The sequence below is a fragment of the Zalophus californianus genome, chromosome 3 (genome assembly GCF_009762305.2).
Source record: "Zalophus californianus isolate mZalCal1 chromosome 3, mZalCal1.pri.v2, whole genome shotgun sequence".
Lineage (NCBI taxonomy): Eukaryota > Metazoa > Chordata > Mammalia > Carnivora > Otariidae > Zalophus > Zalophus californianus.
Genome location: NC_045597.1, coordinates 162,426,995 through 162,446,950, shown reverse-complemented (window position 1 = coordinate 162,446,950; position 19,956 = coordinate 162,426,995). Strand labels below are relative to the sequence as shown.

The window sequence follows — 19,956 nt, the reverse complement described above, 5'->3', positions numbered from 1 at the left end:
TGTTTATTGGTGAATATACGTGAAGAGTCTACTGGTATTTAATCTACTGTTCTTACAATTTTTCTGTAAGACTTTTTCCAATAAAAAGATTTTTAAAATTAGGGAAATCTAAATATATTAAGTATAAAATTTAACTCAAGGAAAAGCAAAGGAATATAAAAGCTTCCTATAGATTTGTTAAGAACAAATTAAAGATAATGAGAAGAGTATTAAGAAAAATAAAAGTAAGCATGAAGAGCAATAAACAGCTTTGCTAATTTCAGTTATAAGATATTCAAACAGGAAAAAATACTTACCAAAAGTCACTAATTTTAAACTCCTAACTCAAAAGACAACTGCTTTCTTTGTTCCACTTAGATGTTAATAAAAAGTAAAACTGAGTTTTAATTAAGTACATTTCAACTTTGTTCAATCTTGCACTGTATACCAGAAAACTATTAATTAAGCATCTACTGCCAATGCATCAGGCACTGGACTAGGTACTGGGGTTAAGGAAGAAACACACTTTTTATTCTCAAAAGGTTTTTTTCTAGGAGAGAAAGGACAAATAGCCAATTATGATACCATGTGATGAAGAGGTCCCCCCAAGAAAGGCATCTAACCCAGAACCAGAAAGACAGGGAAAGAGGTAGGCAAGATTTTATGGGATGGGGGGAGGCTGCTATGAGCATTAGAGTATAAGTTATCCAAGCAAATGGTGGGGAGGCATTCCAAATAAAATAGAAAACGTGAGAAGCATCAGTGAAGAGAGTACAGGGCACTGCAAGTTCATTATTGAGAGCAGGGGTGTTTTTCCTAAATTATTTTTAGTAGGTAAAAAAAATGAGTTACACAGTAACTGTATTTGTTTTAAAGGATTCCATGATATAATCCTATTTTATTATACTATAGCCCAGCCTGTTTAAAAAACAGAGAGAGTCACTGTCCTAAAGAAATCTGATCTAAAATGTGAAAAAAGGACAGGAACACCAGTCAAGTGGTAAAATATCTAGAAATCTAGATTATTTCAGAATCCTAGGCTTAACCAAGAAAGGCAAAGCTACTGAGAAGCCAACCAAAGAGCTTATACAGAGGTCATTAGATTTAGGTCTGGAAAAAAAAAAAAAAAAGATTTTAACACTTTCCTTCCCTCTTAATATTACCAATTTTAACCAGTGGACCAAGGTTTTATACAAAATAGCAAGAGTTACTCAAAGAGTAATTTAAAAAAAATTTTTTTAAAGATTTTATTTATCTGACAGAGAGAACAAGAGCGCACAAGCAGGGAGAGCAGCAGAGGGAGAGGGAGAAGCAGGCTCTCCGCTGAGCGGGGAGCCCGATATGGGACTTGATTCCAGGACCCTGGGATCATGACCTGAGCTGAAGGCAGCGGCTTAACCGACTGAGCCACCCAGGCGCCCCTCAAAAAGTAATTTTTTTTAAAAAAAAGCTGATCTACCTCTTCAGTACTTTCATTTCATAACACTAAGACACATTGTAGTGTTGCTTATATCAAATATATAAAAGTTATTTTTAAAGTCCAGATCATTCTTTCAAAAAAAAAAACCACCTCTAAACAAGTTTAAACTTATAAACAGCTATCTTCAGTAATTCAACATTATTTTAGTCTCTAATTTACTAAGTATTTAATTTTCTTAGGTTTTTTTTAAAAAGATTTTATTTATGCATTTGACAGAGAGAGAGTGAGAGAGAGAGAGAGCACAGGCAAGGAGAAGGGCAGGCAGAGGGAGAGGGAGAAGCAGGCTCCCCGCTGAGCAGGGAGCCGGATGTGGGGCTTGAACCCAGAACCCTGGGATCATGACCTGAGCTGAAGGCAGACATTTAACTGATGGAGCCACCCAGGAGCCCCTAATTTTATTAGGTTTTAATAAGAGACCATCTTATAGTTTCTGAACTTGGATTACAATTTCAAGCCAGTGCATAAAATGGAAAAACAATAAGCTCTTAATCAAAATCAACCCCTGAAGAGGGAAAACAGTCTCTGAAACGTAGAAGTTCCAAGAGAAAATAACATTAAGATTTTTAAAAGCAAAAGATGACTGGTTTATGTAATAAAAAAAACAAACAAAAGAAATAGTAAAGAAAACCAGACACCAATCACATGAGTCACAAATTCACATACTCATACATGCCACCAGTAAGGTAAAGAAGCCTAGGTGGTTAGGAAAGTTGGGAAGAGAATACCTTTTGAGTCAAAAGAATGTCAAATAATCCAACCACACATACACATTTCATTTTATCCCACACACAAATTGGTATAGTCAGAAAATTCAAAAGGTATCCCTTACTAATTAAGTGAATTAAATTAACAGAACTGCAACACAGATAATGGTGGAAATATAAATTAGTCTAAATTGGGAGGGCAAACTGATAAATGGTCAGTTTTTAAAGGAATCTTTAAAAGAACATGGGAGGTGGGGGGACAGGAGGCAGAGGCTGGGGACAATGTAGTATTAAGGAGTGTACCAAACTCTAAAGCAGAAATGGTAGACCAGCCCCGATCCACTGGCAATGGCAAGCTAAAGCACTGCACTAGAGAGACTCTCAGGCTATTTGAGTTCACAGGGAATGAGCAATGCCTGCCAAAGATACAGAAATAAAGAAATGATGCCGTATTTTTGCTATCTTTGTGTCAAGTTATTAGGATGACAAATAATCATGTACAATAAAATTTTAATCATCCACTCATCCTCATGACCAAAGCAAATAATGGGGTGGGGGGAGGGGAGGAGGGGAGATTAACATCTTTAAAAACTTGCTGCCATATTCCTAAACTTTTTTGATGATGCCTTTCTCTGTATTTTCCAGAACCTCTTCTTTCCATTCTCACTCATCCCTGAGATACTTACACAGACCTTAGACTCACACATAATTTTTTTTTTTAATGAAGAACCAGGGCTCACAGTGGTGACATGATGTTTTGTCAAAAGTCTAGGAGGAACTTCCTGGAAGCACCCATCTATAATATAAAATAAATTACTTCCATCATACTTACTGCTCTAGCACTATATGGACTGACTGATAAGAGCCCAGGGCCTCTCAAATACGGCAAAATAGCCAATCAGGAATCGTTAGCCTGAATCTTTTTCAACATAATGCTCCAGGAAGCTAAAAGCAATTGACAAACTGCCTAAGATAGAAAACCAACATGCCATCCTTGTTCTGACGATAATCAAAGGTAGTAATTTTAACGGCAAGCATTTACTAAATGCTTACTATGTGCCAGACACTGTTCTAAGTGTTTTACACATATTTCCTTGTTTAACCCTCATAATAATCTTAAAAGATAGGTACTATTCTTTTCCCATTTTACAAAGAGGAAACAAAGGCACAAAAGCGACTGAACTTCAAAGATACACAAAAAGCACATGAAAAGATGCTCAAGATCATTAGTCATTAGGAAAATATAAATAAAACCCATGAGATACAATTTCATACCTATTACGATAGCTATAGTGAAGAAAAAAACAGGAAAATAAGTCTTGGTGAGGATATGGAGAAACTGGAGCCCCTTTACATTGCTGGAGGGAATATAAACTGGTGCAGATGCTGTGGAAAACAGTTTGGCAGTTCCTCAAAAAGCTAAATATATGACTCAGCAATTTTACTCCTACATATGTACCAAAAGGAATTGAAAGCGGAGATTCAAACAGATACCTATAAAGCAATGTTCATTTCAGCATTGTTCACAATAGCCAAAATGTGTAAAAAACCCAAATGTCCACAAATAGATAAATCAATAAACATGTTTACCCATACAATGGAATATTATTCAGCCATGAAAAAGAAATGGTTCAACATGGATAAATCTTGAAAACATAACGCTAAGCAAAATGAGTCAGATATAAAAATACAAACATTGTATGCTTCTACTTATATGAAATATCTAGAACAGGCAAATTCACAGAAACAGAAAGTTGAATAGTGGTTACAGATACTGGAGAAAGAAAGAGGAGTTACAGAGTTCTTGTTTGGGGTGATGAGAAGTTTTGGAAACAGATAATGGCAATGGTTGCATAACATTGTGAATGTAATTAATGCTACTTAATTGTATACTTAAAAATTGTAAATTTTATGTTAAATACATTTTACCAATTTTTAAAAAGCTGATTTAAGGGGCACCTGGAATGGCTCAGTCAGTTAAGCATCCGACTCTTGGGTTTTGGCTCAGGTCATGATCTCCGGGTCATGATACTGAGATCGAGCCCCCCCATCGGGCTACATGCTCAGCATAGAATCTGCTTGGGACTCTCTCTCTTCCTCTCCTTCTGCCCCTCCCCCCTGCTCATGCTCTCTACCTCTCTCTTTAAAAAAAAAAAAAATCTTTAAAAAGCTGACTTAATTAACATATATTATACATATATTAGGGAATCCAACATCTACCAACAGAGAATTTGAGAACTTATGTAAATGAAAGATTAGAGTGCCCAGCTATTGCTGCATTATACCTTAGGGGATTCTAATGTGAACTTTACAAGCAAGATTAACAGTATGATAATTATAAGTTTTCTTTATATTTGTACCCTTAACATTCCCAATTTGGGGGTCCTTTAGAAAAAGGTGAAGAGAGTATGGGGTTTAACTTTAATTCAATATAGTCAGAGTTAGGTGGGCTCCCAGTGGATTCTAAGATTGTTTATTCTTACTGTTAAGACAAAATATCTGAACCCACTGAACCTGAAACTGCAGAGGAGATAACAAGGGTTGCAGAAATGTTCAAGGAAATATACCCAGAGTAATTTAAACATGGCATGTGGATTAAGCAGAAAGCAAGTAGGAACTACTCATTTTCCATACTATATTGACCTAATCTCAGCAAACTTACAGATTTTGAATAAATGGAGACTCTTCTATAACTCTTTGGTTAAAGTCAGTTTCTCAAAATATTCGTAAATTTGAGGAGCCCAGACTGTTTTCATTTCTGTATTTGCCACTGGGATATAAACCTCAAGGTAATCTCATATCCCAAGCATCTATCCTAACAGTGGGACTCCGTTTCAAGAATATCAGAACACAAAACAAACTAAGCCCAACAAGAATATGTGGAATTTTGGAAACCAAAATGCAAATCCAAAAACCACTACAAAGTATGTTTACTTGGTTCTATAAAAGGACATTCTCTTCATAAAGTGCTGGGATCAAGCTACCATCAGTGATGTAAATTTGAAGTCTAAATCGAGATATACCTTAATTGATTTTCAACAGTCAGTATAAAGAATCTTTTAACTCTTTAACTGATTTTCATTCTTCACTAGCAATAAAGCTTTAACTATTCTGCTCATTCATTCCTTTGCAAACAATCCTTGAGTGTTTACTCTTTCAGGTACAGTACTAAATCCTGGAGATGAAAATACAGAAATGGATGAGCTAGGCCATGGGCTCAACATCTAGTAACTATGAGAAATATTAAATAAATGATTAGACAAATATTAATTATAGTAAGCGTTACAAAAAAAACTAAACCATAAGTGCTATGAAAGTCATCACCTGGCTTCATGATCTTGGACCTCAGCTTCCTCATTTGTAAAATCAGGAAGTAGATCTAAATGATCTCTTAAGAACCTTTTTTTCATTTACTTTTAGTAATCTCTATACCCAGCATGGGGCTTGAACTCACAACCCCAAAGATCAAGAGCTGCATGCTCTTCCAGCTAAGCCAGCCAGGTGCCCTTCTTAAGATCCTTTTAATTAAAAAATTTCATAAATCTAAAAGTATAAAATTCTGCTTCCAGGGTCTCTTTGTCAGGACATTTACATTTACAGAATCTATCTGCAACATAATATAATCCCTATCTTCCAACATGTGACGATTTTTGGCACAAAAATATAAGGTTAGATGGAAAGTAAAGTAACCCTTACTGTTAAAAATTCAATATATTAAATCTATTCTGATGTTCTAAACTAACAATAAAGAGGAAGTGGGTGGGGGGGAAGTGTGTCCATAAATTATCCTTATGTATTGGAATTACTTTGGGAACTATTTAAAATGCACATTCCCAAGCCTCAACCAAAGCCTACTGGAGTATCTGCACTTTTGATAAGCTTCTCAGGTAATTCTAATACACACTAATGTTTTAAGAATTTGAGCACAGCATAAAACAAATAATGTTATGAGAAACGGTTTCAGAGTAAAACACTTCAGGATAGGAATTTTAATACACCTACCTGTGTAGCCTTGTCCCTCATGCAAGGAGCAGCTTGCCCATGACTATCACGAGGCCAGTGTCCTGCAAGGTATGGAGCAGCAAGTGTATCCAGAGAGGAAGTCCGGCGGATAATACTAGAGGGGCTCGAGGATGGTGGTCGTGTTTTGTCACCTAGATTTAAAACAAATATATGTATTTTTAAAATAGATTAGGAAGGAAACAAAGTAGAAACTAAGTTTTAAACGATGTGGAAATAACTTAAATATAAAAAAACAAGTGAATAAGCTACTGATTCACACAAACTTGGATGAATCTCCAAGGAATTACACTGAGTGAAAAAGTTAATCTCAAATGGCTACATACCGTAGGATTTCCTTTATATAACATTACTGAAATGAAAAAATTTTAGAAATGGAGGAAAGATTAGTAGCTGCCAGAAGTTAGAGCTAGGAGAGGGAAAATGAAGTGGCAGAAGAGAAGCAGGCGTTATAAAAGGGCAACGAGAGACCCTTGTGATAAGGAGCTGTTCAGCTTGACTGCAGTGATGGATATACAAACATACAAAGGAGATTAAACAGTACAGAATTATATGCATGCACAAACGAGTTCAAGTAAAACTGGAAAAATCTGAATTAAGAGCAAATCATACAACATCCATATCCTGGTTGTAATATTGTACTACCGTTCTACAAAATGTTATCATTGAGGGAGATGGCGGCAAAGTATACAAGACTTGTATTATTTGTTACAACTGTAATCATCTCTACAGAAAAACAGAAAATAAGACAAATGTATATCTACCCATTTTAAAAATGTTCATCTTGGTTTTAAGATTAAATAGGTATAACACACAAAATACTTATCATTACACCACCTATACTCAAAATGATATAAGGCAGTTAAGACAGTCACAGGAAAATTCCATTTTAATCAGCTCTATACACACATATCTCAAGGAGATTTTGTTACAGTAAAACTATATTAACCAGGCTACAGGAGCTATTGTTGAAGCCACAAAGGCAAAGTCTTTTCCATTGCAAGCTACAGGATATGTATATTTAGATGTAAGCAAAAAATAAAAACTAAAAAAACTAGAGGTAATGGGAAGTGAGAGGTGACACAGGAAAAACACCTTTATATCTCCTTTTTTTTTTTAATGGGGCAAGGAAATAGGCTTAGCTAATTTATGCTTTAAAAGGAAAGAAAGCAAAAGAAAGAGAGAAAGAGAAAGCAAGCAAAGAAGCAAGCAAGCAGGCAAGGAAGGAAAAGAAAAGCTTTAAAAATAATAAACATAGAAAGAAAAGACTTGAGAAATATTAAATATAAATATATGCATAAGTAGGACTGTATTATAATGGTATCATTCCAGTTCTATATAACAAATACTTTGCTCTTCTTAAGCTCACATATGAAAACACTTTGAGACACCCCCCCATTTGTATTACATTATGTCTTAATAAGAGTCTTGCATAGTTACAAGTATAAAAGTTCAGTTGCTGGTTATGTGACCCATGTAACAAAAGATTCAATTCCACTAACATAATAGTTACAGCAGCTGTGTTGCTGATAATCATAAGGCTGCTTCAGATATGCCTGATACATAATTTGCTTTCAAAACGGCACAATTATTTCACTAAAACAATGCCTAATTGTTGCAAATGCTAACCATCCCTGTGTAGTCTTTCTTTTATAATAAACAGAAAATAGAGTACATATCCACAAGTTCAAGAAAGCATGTTCTCACATTATGACAAGTGAAAAGCAATAAATGTACAAGTTCACAATTTTCCTTTAACTAAAAAATTAATCTCTATTGGGACAGTCACAAGAAGATTGTTCTCAGCTAGGAAAAAAAAAAAAAAGACACATATACTCTGTAAACTGGGGTGTATTCATCAAAATGAAACTGCCAGAAGCTGTCTGGTACTTTTTTCCCCTACTGTGATGCTGCTTTAGTCACCCACGAGTACCCTAATCAAATAGTCCTTACTAATGGGTCTAATTCCATTTTGAAGATTTTTAATTATCCAAGAGTTGACTTTTCAACTAGGTCTCCTAAGATTAAATTTTCCATAATGAAATGGGAGAATAGAAAATTACACATGGTCACATGTAAAAATACAAAACATTTTCTCTTTAGAACTCCCTTCCTGTAACCCATTAATTTTGAACATTTATTAAAGGTCTGTGAGCCAGTGCAAAGCCCTAGAAATTAAAAAGACTAAGTTACAGTCTCCTGTAAAGAGCACAGTCTACATTAGCTTGTCATTATTCCATTTCAATCCAAGTCCCCAAAATTGACAGGATTTGGTGCCTAATTATGAGGGAGTTTAAGGGATGGGAGGGAGCCTCAAGAGTCAAAGATGACTCAAAGATTCCCATCCTACCTGAACAAAGGCTGTATTTATAAGGAAGTCCAGAGAAAGAACCTCTTTGACAGCTGACAAGACCCTTCTTGATCGGGCTTCCCCAGCCTCACTCCAATGCCTGCACCACCTCAATCCCTACAGGCTGAATGACCTGCAGTTCCCAACAAGTGCCATGCCCTTGCATGCCTCCACGCCTTTGTCTCCACTTAGATTTCCCTAGATACCCCTTTCTTTGGTTTGGCTAATTCGTGTTTAACCTTTGAAAACTTCAGCTGTCTAAACTGAAATTCAAAATTCAGTTCAGATATTTCCTCTGGAAAATCTTCCTTGAACAACTACCCAAGCCCAAGAAACACATCAACTTCTAAGTCAAAAGTCCTACTGTGCGCTGCCATAGCATGGTTCACAGAAATAGTCCCTTGAATGCTCCACTAGAGAATAAAACTTTGGAGGGCAGGAATTCTACCTCCCCTCCATCCCAATGATTAAGACAGTACCTGATATACATGCAGAGAAGAGAATGACTTCTAATGTTACTATTCTTCATCAACAAGGGCAAGTGTGCACAATAAACTGTGATACACTTATTAATCCAAAGTAAAGCAACAAAGTCAAATATTGCCTAGTATTAATTACATGTGGAATCTTAAAAAAAAGTGAAACTCATAGAAAACCGATTGCCAGGTCATAAGAAAATAGGGGGAAGTTCATGAAAGGGCACAAACTTCTAGCTATACAATAAATAAACAAGGTCTGAAGCTCTAACATGTAACATGGTGGCAGGGCTGATTAACACTGCATCGCACAATTAAAATCTGCTGAGTGCAGAACTTGGAAGATAAATATGTAAGGTGATGGATGTGTGAATTAAACAGACTGGAGGAACCCTTTCACAATGTATGTGTTTATCAAATCATCGTGGTGTGCACTTTAAATATCTTACCATTTTGTCAATTATATGTCAATAAAGCTGAACAACAAAAAAAGTCAATCAAAACAACAAAACAAAGGTTTAAACTTGACTTTGTTTTTTAACAGTCCAGTCTTTAAAGAAGTTAACCACAGCAGGGTGTGACACTAAAAAAAACGGCAGTCAGCGCCTTGGGCTCTGGAGTTCAGAACTCCCCAGCTAACTGTGACCAGTTCTACTGGTTCCTGAGTGACTTCAATGACCATAGTAGAGCATCCCAAACCACAGCCCCTGGGTATTACATTAACAGGTTCTACAGACCTTGTTAGATTTAGGTATTTGCAGAACTTAATCAGGTACCACCTTAAAAGGCTGTATTCATATTTGTTCAGAAAGGGGAAAAAAAAACTTTTTCAAGTATAAAAATGATAAATACTCCTCATAAAGAAACTGAACAGTACAAATAAAAGCAACCCCAACAGGCGACCACTCAAGAGAGAACCATTTTAATGAGTATTTATTTCAGAAATTTGTCTACCACTCACACACACAATTTTATATAAATGAGGCCCCATTAGGCGTGCCATTACTTATTGTTGAGAAATGAAACGGACTTGTTGAGGACCTATTTCCATGGCAATAAATACAAATCTACAATACATTACCATTTTTAATAGCTGTATAGGATCCTACTGAATGGATATACCTTGACTTAATCCCATAAACGATGGACATTTCCAGAGGCAGATATGTATCTTTTTACATTTAATTATCTCTTAGTGAAAAAATGTCTAGACATCAAATTATATATCCAAGGACATACATAGGTTAAAATTTTAAGCACTGCCACATTGCTTCTCACCAGAAAGTATTTTGCCCTCAAAGAATACTCATTTGCCCACATTCTGCAGTGTACTTGATCAATTGCTGCCAATCCAAAAAAAGATGAGGGGCGCCTGGGTGGCTCAGTTGTAAAGTGTCTGCCTTCGGCTCAGGTCATGGTCCCAGGGTCCTGGGATCAAGCCCAGCATCCTGCTCCCTGCTCGGTGGGAAGCCTGCTTCTCCCTCTCCCACTCCCCCTGCTTGTGTTCCTTCTCTCACTGTGTCTCTCTCTGTCAAATAAATAAATAAAATCTTTTAAAAGAGATGAAAAATATCAAAAAGCATCACATGCTACAGAGAAATCATTCATGACAGGAAAAGTCAATCAATGTGGCAAACTTCCCTATTGTTTTATTTTAAGAAACTTCCATAGCCACCCCAACCTTCAGCAACCACCACCCTGATCAGTCAGCAGCCATTAACATCAGGGCAAGATCCTCCACCAGCAAAAGATGACTCGCTGAAAGCTCATGTGATGGTTACCATTTTTCAATTAAGGTATATACCTTGGCTTTTATATATATATATATATATATACATGGTGCTATTGCACACTTAATAGGCTACAGTGTAGTGTAAACATAACTTTTATATGCACTGGGAAATTAAAAAACTAATTTGACTCATTTTATTGCAACATTCACTTTATGGTGGTGGTCTGGAACCAAACTCGCAATATCTCCAAGGTATGCCTGTATTCGGGACACAAGTCCTTTATCAAATATATGTAGGTGAAAATTTTTGTCTAGTCTGAGATGTGTCTTTTCATTTTCTTAATGATGTTTTTTGAAAAGCAATTTTTAATTTCAATATAATAAATTTATCAACTACTTCTAACAGTTTATTTCCTAAGAACTCTTTGCCTACTCTAAGATCAAGAAGATTTGCTCCTAAGTTGTCTTCTAGACATTTTTCAATTTTAGCCTGACATTTATTTTTTTTTTAGATTTTATTTATTTATTTATTTGAGAGAGAGAGAGAGAGAGAGAGAGAACGCATAAGCAGGAAGAACAGCAGAGGGAGAGAGAAAAGCAGACTCTCTGCTAAGCAGGGAGCCCAAAGCGGGGCTTGATCTCCTGTACCCAGGGATCATGACCTGAGTTGAAGGCAGACGCTTAACCAACTGAGCCACCCAGGTGCCCCAGCTTTGACATTGATCTTTGATCCACTTAGATTTCATTTTTGTGTATAGTATGAGGTACAGATCAAGGATTATCCACACACACACACATCTGTTCCAGAACCATTTCTTGAAAATATACTTTCCCTACTGAACTTAGGAACATTTACTGAAACACATGGGCCATTTCTGGATATTCTATTCTATTCCACTGAGCTATATCTCTGTCCACAGGCAGTACAGTGTAAGTTCTTCAACTTTAAATTGTTATTTTTCAATATTGTTTGTCTACTTGCATTTCAATATAAATTTCAGGTCTTTGCAATTTCATATAATTTTTAAATGTAATAGTAAAAAATCAAATTTTATGTACTGTTTTATTTTTTCAAATTTTATGTACTGTTAATGTAAATTTTAAGATGAGAATAGGAGTCACAGGGGCTAAAATCCTTGATTTATTCCTGATCTTATGGGGGAAAAAAAGATGTTAGCTGTAGACTTATGTGTGTATGTATATATATACGTGTATATATAATAAAGCAGTCTTTCAGTAATAAAGTTCTCCTTCAGTCCTAGTTTCCTGAGAGTTTTTAACAAGAAGGGATGTTTAATTTTGTCAAATACAATTTTCTGCATAAGCTGAGATAATCATGATTTTCCTTCTTTGCTCTTAGGAAACAGGGTGAAATACAGTCGATTCTCATTATTTGTAGTATTTACATTCTGTACAGTATCCAATGAACACTGAAATAGTGAACACTGAACCACTGTTCCTAAGGGAAATCCAAGGATAGACCCCTATGAGCCTCTGATCACAACATTTTCATCAACCAATTAATAAACAGCTTTGTTTTATGGATTTCTGTTTAGACACCTTATTTAATACATAGGACTGATTCATAAACATTGAAATCATGGCCAACACCACTATAACTCATGCTTAACAAAGTTTACCTAACACACATATTTTCTCCATAAAGCACATAACAACCTTCTTATGTTTAGAAACACTGGACAGCACATCAGCATTTACTTGGAGACCATTTTAAAGAAAAAAATTAACAAAAAAGCAAAAAATGAGAAAAATGTAAAACTAAATAGACTGTGAAAAGAATACTTGTTTACAATATGAGAACTGAAAGAAGGCAGAGTGCTTTGTTCTACCTTAGCTGGGAATATGTGCATCAGGTGACTCAAATTTTTCATTTATAGTCCAAAGTATCACAAGTATTGATTTTAGAGTTACAAATAAATTTTTAGCTAGTGGGCAAATTCTCAAATATGGAATCTCTGAATAGTAAGGATTCACTGTATATTGATTTTTTTTTTAACTATTAAACCAAACTTGCATACTTGGCATAAATTCCACTTAGTAGTCCCAATATATCATCATCATATTTATATTGCTGGATTTGACTTAATAATGATCTGTTAAGGAGTTTTGTGTATTTATGAAGGATATTGTTACGTAGTTTTCTTAAAATGGCTTTGATATTGGAGTTACACTACCTCATAAACTGAGATAGTGAAATATTTTCTATTTTCTGAAAGTACTTAGGGACAATTCATATTATTTCTTTCTTAAGAGTTCTATAGAATTCACCTTTGAAGATATCTGGACAGTTTTCTTTATGAGGTTTAATTATGAATTCAATTTCTTTAGTTGATAATAGCGATAAAGGAATATTCAGATTTTCTATCTCTTCTTGTGTCAGTTTTGGTAGTTTGTCTCATAAGGAATTTGTCTAAATTGTTGAATTTACTGGCATAAAGTCCACAATGATCCTTTATTATACTTTTATGTAGAATGTGTAGTAATACCCTTTCATTCCTGACATTGGTAATTTTGAATCTTTTCTCCCTTCATCAATCTAACTAAAGGTTTATCATTTTTATCCTTTCAAAGAACCAGCTTTTTATTTCATGGATTTTTCTCTATTATTTTATCAATGTTCTAAGTCACCAATTTGTTTTATTTCCTTCCACTACTTTCTTTGAGTTTAATTTGCTTTTTTTTTTTTAAGATTTTATTTATTTATTTCACAGAGAGAGACACAGCAAGAGAGGGAACACAAGCAGAGGGAGTAGGAGAGGGAGAAGCATGCTTCCCCCTAAGCACGGAGCCCAATGTGGGGCTCGATCCCAGGACCCTGGGACCATGACCTGAGCAGAAGGCAGACACTTAACGACTGAGCCACCCAGGCGCCCCTGCTCTCCTTTTTCTAACTTAAGATAAGACGCTTAGAAAATTATTGATTTTGGATTTTTCTTCCTTTCCAATATAAGCATCTTTCAAAACTATACATTTCTCTCTAAGCATGTCTTAGCTGTATCCCAAATAATTTATGTTGCTTCACCACCATTCAAAATATTTTCTAATTTCCCTTGTGGTTTCTTCTTTGACACATGGATTATTTAGAAAGTTTTTTCAATTTCCAAATATTTCCCATACAGCTTCCTGTTACTGATTTCTAATTTAATTCTGTTGTGTTCAGAGAACATTTCTATTATGATTTCACTCCTTTTGAAGTAAATGAGACTTATCCTATGGTTCAGCCTATGGTTTATCTTACTGAATGTTCCATGTGCAGTTGAAAACAATGTGTACTGTGCTGCTGTTGAATGCTCTATAAATGCAAATTAGATTGTTTGTTGATAATGTTGCTTAAGTCTTCTAACTGCTTACTGATTTTTCTCTCTACTTCTATTATCATTACTAGGAAAAGAATGTTGATCTCAGCTTCATGAATTTTGAAGCTTTACTAATGGAAACACACTTAAAAAATACATTATTAAATTGATCCCTTGTCATTATGAAATCTCTCTTTTCCTTATTCTTAAGTCTACTTTAAATAGTAATCAATACTCTAGCTTATGTTCAGTTCTGTACAGTGCCTATTTCCCCACTCTCTACTTTTAACTTACCCATTTCTTTAAAGTCTTTAGGTTGCATATAATTGAATCTTGCTCTTTGTTAGTTCAGTCTGATAATCTCTGTGTTTTAATTAAAATGCTACTCTATACATTAAAAGGCCTGTCACAGGACTCACAGCCTACTAAGAAATACAGGTAATTAAGTACATACAAGATAATATGACAAATACTAGAAGAGTGGTTATGTCCAGCGTTAAGAGAACTCACAGGCACCTCACATTTTACTAGAGGCAACAAGAAGAAATCTGTTCCACACTTTGCTTAGAAAGCTCCACAGCTAGATCACCCTGTTCATGAGGCACATTTCCTACTTTCCATACTACTGAAGGCAAGAGTGTTGCTAAGACTTCTGCCTCAGTATAACAAGAAACCCCCTTTCCTTCAGTTTTGAACATTTCTCATTTCCTTTTGAGCCCTCACTTGCAGCTTCATCAAAGCCCAAATTTATAGTCTGTTCAAAGAAACTTCTCTATCATGATCAACAAAATTCTTACAACCTCCATTCACTGCCTGGTTCCAAAGTCACTCTCACATTTATATATATTTGTTATAGCAACACCCCACTTGTAGTTTCCAAAACCTGTATTAGTTAACTATTGCTGCAAAACAAGTTACTCTAAAACTTTTGGCTTAACACATCAAATACTCATTATCTCATGGATCTCATGGGTCAGAAATCTAGGTGTGAATTTATCTGAGAGTCTCTGATTTGGTATCTCACACAGATGCAATCAAGGTGTCGGCTGCAGTTACCAAGGTTTAAGTGGAGAAGGATCTGCTTCCAGGCTCTTTCATAGGGCTAATGGCAGACCTCAGGTCCTTGCTGACTTTTGTTGGCCAGAGACATCAGTTTCTTTCCACTTGGGCCTCTCCCTAGCACTACTTAAATATAACAAGTTGCTATCCAACAGAATGAGAACTCACAGAGAACAAATGAGGGAAGGCAAGATGCAAATGACAATCTTTTGGTAACCTAATCTCAGTAATGGCAGCCCATCATTTCTGCTGTATTCTTTTGTCAGAATTGAGTCACTAGGTCCAGCTCACAATCAAGGGGAGGGTATTACACAAGGGCATGGATACCAGAAAGTGGGACCAATTGAGAGCCATCTCAGAAGTATGACCAAGGTAGCAGTAATCACAAATGAGGGATACCCAAGAGAAGAAGAAATGTCTAGAAGAGCAGAGGTTTTGTAACAGAGGTAGCACTTGAGTCAACTCTTAAAAATGGGATTCTAATGGATATGCCAAAAGAAAAAAAAAAGGTGAAATATAGCTATAGGAACTACATGTACTTTATAACAGCTGAAACAAAAGGACAATGCAGTATGACCACGAATTGTCCAGAGAAGGTCTTGAATGTTATGCCAAAGATTTTGGATTTTTTTCTTTCTTTCTTTCTTTATTTTTAAGAGAGAGAGAGCACGTGCATGCCTGTGCATGCACACAGAGTGGGAGGAGGGTGGCAAAGGGACAGGGAAAGGGAGAGAGAGAATCTTAAGCAGGCTCCACATCCAGTATGGAGCCCGAAGCAGGGCCTGGGCTCACAACCCTGAGAGATCATGACCTGAGCCAAAATCAAGAGTCGGAAACTTAACCGACTGAGCCACCCAGGCACCCCCAATTTTGGATTTCTTAAGGGAAATGATATAATCAGCATTTTAGAAGCAATTTTTTAGGCAGCAGTATGGATGGAGAATAAATTAAGTCAGGAAAATATGTCAAGCGGCTATTGCAATAATCCAAGTGAGCAAGGCAACTAGAATCAAGACCTTGAAATATTTCTGAGCAATTCAAGAGACTGATAGTACTGAGTCCTCTTAGGGGTGTTTACACACTGCTCATGATGAAAGGACGAGGACAGAGTGCAGCAGATTGGAAAGAATATGGAATTTGGAACTATCTAGACCTTGTTCAAATCCAACTCCATCAGCTATACTGCCACCGCGTTAAGTTACTTAACTGTTCTGAACCTCTCTTAATGCATCTGTAAAATAAACAGAGTTGTTGTGAGGAGGAAATGACAACGCTTATGCACAAAGCCAGGACACAGTGAACAGCAACTAGCATTATTATGACTTTCAAAAGTTTCAGGCTTGGGCAACTAGACTATAATTAGTTCAGTTTCAAATCCACTAAGTTTCATATAGGTATAGAATGTTTTACACATTAGTGTGTCTACAGAGTGTGTCTGAAGTTCTATGCCAGAAGGACAAATTTGGAAGTAATCTGTGTAAAAAGATATTGGTACACAAACAGTTGATGACACGTAAGAGAAGTGAGTACTGACTGGAACCCTAGGAAACAAGAATATTCCAGGGACCTGCAAAGAAAGAGAAGTTTGAGAAAGACACTGCCACTGGATCACTGTGAGGATTAAAAAGAAAAAATACAGAAAACTCCTAGCACGTAGAGGATACTGTACTCCCTTCAAAAGTCAAAAGCCATTTCAATAAAGCCAGCAGGCAGAAGTCACACTGAATAGTCTGAGGCATGAACAGGAAGCAAAAAGTTAGACATGATTCTTTAATAAAAGTTCCTTATGAAGGGAAAGAAATGAGGTGAAAACTTTATGAAGGAATGATTGGCCTTTAATTCATCACTCTAAAGCCGGCACTAGCAACTTTTTTTTTATACTAAAATCAAGTCCAAAACAAGCAGTGAGAGGAAATGCTTTGTGGTGAAACAAGGACTTAGCCCTCTAACATATACAACATCAGCCAGCTGTAAACAAAATATATGCTACTTCAGTTCATAAATATGCCATAGCTCTTTTCTGGGCTCCACTGTAGTCTTTCACTTCTCTTGAAAACAAACAAACAAACAAAAAACTCCCAACCCAAACTAAAATAAACAGATCCATCTGCAACTAATAAACACTTGCTAATAACAGTCTTCAAAGAGAGACAATAAAGGAACAAAATACAATAAGTAAAAAGAACTTAAGTTTCATATTTCAAAAGGTACTTTAGAATTTTAATATCAATCAGTACATACATGTTGTACTTACTAACATCCATACCATTAGCTCTTTCCTTTGCATGAGACATAAATTTAGAACTCCCTACCATATATGTTTAGAGAGGTAAACCACAAGCAATTCTGAACCTATCATTTCTATTGCCTTCTCTATCCAAACTATGTTGCCTACCTTCAACAACATTCATTCAATACACATGTACTAAGTATCTATTATAGATACAGGAATGAAGAAAAGAGAAAGGTTGCTGCTATTGGAAAACCTATTCTAATAGGGAAAGTGGACCATAAAACCAACAAATACATTAGATACTAACAATAGAGAAAAACAAAGTGGAGTGAAGGAGTTAGGGAGCATGCTGTAGGGGGTTGCCATTATTTTTTTAAAAAGACTTATTTATTTATTTTAGTGAAAGAAAAGAGCACAGTGTGGAGGGGCAGAGGGAGAGGGAGAAAGAGTCTTCAGCAGACTCCACCGGGAGCCTGATGTGGGACTATCTCACGATCCTGAGATCATGACTGAGTTGAAACCAAGAGTCATATGCTTAAGAGACTGCACCACCCAGGCACCCCTGAGGGGTTGCCATTTTATACAGAAGTTAGGGAAAGCCTTTCTGGTAAGGTGACATGTAAATAGAGACCTTAGAACAAACACAGGAGAAAGACCAGGGTATCTGAGGAGTAATCCTGCTGGAAAGAACAAGATGAAAAAGCCCTGAGGTAAAAGCACTCTTGGCCTCCCCAAATCACTTAACCCTCTCCTCTCCTCTTAACCCTCCAACCAAAACTGTAAGATTCACCAAGACAATACCTTTCTAGCCATTCCTTCCTTTCAATACCCATTACTACAGTCCTAATTTCAGCTTTCCATCACTTCTTGAACTATTGCACCAAACTAGCCTGCCTTCAGCTTCTCCATCCCTCCATCCTACACTCTGCTATCATTTGTTTATGTTACTAATTCCCTCAAAACTTTTCAATGATTCCACAATACACATTGAATAAAATCTATAATCTTAACCCGGCATTTAAACACTCCTCCAAATTTGCCCCAGCCTGTATTTCCTATTTTTCCTATTGTTCCTAGAAAGAGCCAGTAGAATATAGTGGTTAAAAAAGAGGTTCTGGGCGCCTGGGTGGCTCAGTTGGTTAAGCGACTGCCTTCGGCTCAGGTCATGATCCTGGAGTCCCGGGATCGAGTCCCGCATCGGGCTCCCTGCTCGGCGAGGAGCCTGCTTCTCCCTCTGACCCTCTCCCCTCTCATGTACTCTCTCTCTCTCATTCTCGCTCTCTCAAATAAATAAATCTTTAAAAAAAAAAAAAAAAAAAAAAAAAAGAGGTTCTGCCCACCAGACTGTATGGATTAAAAACCTTGATCATTTACCAGATGTATGATTTTGCATGTTATTTACATCTCTGTACTTTCAATTTCCCCATCTGTAAAATGGGGTAGTTATGATACTCTGTTTAAGATTTGTTGCAAAGACTATTCAAAAAAAAAATCAATGCAGAGCATTTAGAACCATCCCTGGTACATCATACATATTTTATAAAAAAATAATTTCAAGTATTAATCTAGATATAGTTTATGTATTAAGATTTATTAAATCATGATACATCTACATAGAAAATACAATTTCAATAAAATGAGTGAGGTCTATTCTACATAATTTATACCTAAAAAAAAGTTAAACATACAGTCTTTCCGAAAGAGAAACAGCTCTATGTATAGAAAACACTCCAAGTTTAACAAAAATGTGTAATTTTGTATACAGTATACCATTCTACTAAATTTGCTAAAAATTTATAAAATATGTATGTATGAAGGAACGCCTGGGTGACTCAGTTAGTTAAGCTTCTGCCTTTGGCTCAGGTCATGATCCCGGGTCCTGGGATCGAGTCCCAAGTCGGGCTCCTTGCTCAGCAGGGAGTCTGCTTCTGCCTCTGCCTGCTGCCCCCCAACTTGTGCTCTCTCTCTCCCTGCCTTTCTCTCTGACAAATGAATAAAATATTTAAAATAAATGAATAAAAAGTAAATAAAATACATGTATGCATGTGGGGTATGTGTACAGGAATGTATCACTATATAAAAATTCTGCAAGAATATCCAAAAAACTGTATATAAGGGGCCATGGAGAAGTATATATACTTTCCATTTTAAATCCTTCCATGAAGCATGAGCTTCTTTTAATCATGTACACATATTATTTTTAAAAATTAAAAATATTTGAAACCAACATATTGCCAGGCGCTATGCTCATTTACAATCTGTTGGGATAGGCAGGTTCTAAACAAGCAATCAGAAACCTAATGAGTCTTAAGAAGGGAGAAGAACAGATTGCTCTGAAAGCTTGTGAAACAGGAAGCGTCATCAAGCTGAGACCTGAAAAATTAGCATGAGTTAGCTAGGTAGGAAGAGTTCTTCAAGCAAAGAAGAAAGAATGTGCAAAGGACATGAGGCAGTAAAGAGTATTTTTGCTCAAGAAATCAAAATACAGTCAATATGGGAAGGCCACAGAGAGAGAGTATGGCTAACTTCCTTTCTTCTTATCCTGAGGAAAGCCCACCCACTCTGAAGACCCAGTTCAAGTATCATATCCAAGAAACTTTCCCTAA

At 36.2% G+C, this 19,956-nt stretch overlaps 1 protein-coding gene across 3 annotated transcripts in view; it reads right to left on the bottom strand.

Moving 5' to 3' along the window:
* FAM117B (family with sequence similarity 117 member B) overlaps window positions 1-19,956 on the bottom strand; it is a 72,615-nt gene that overhangs the window by 30,892 nt on the left and 21,767 nt on the right. For all 3 annotated transcript variants that reach the window (XM_027590526.2, XM_027590527.2, XM_027590528.2), the window contains exon 2: window positions 6,166-6,317. In XM_027590526.2, coding sequence (XP_027446327.2) covers window positions 6,166-6,317 — 152 coding nt within the window. The remainder of the gene's footprint in view (window positions 1-6,165; window positions 6,318-19,956) is intronic.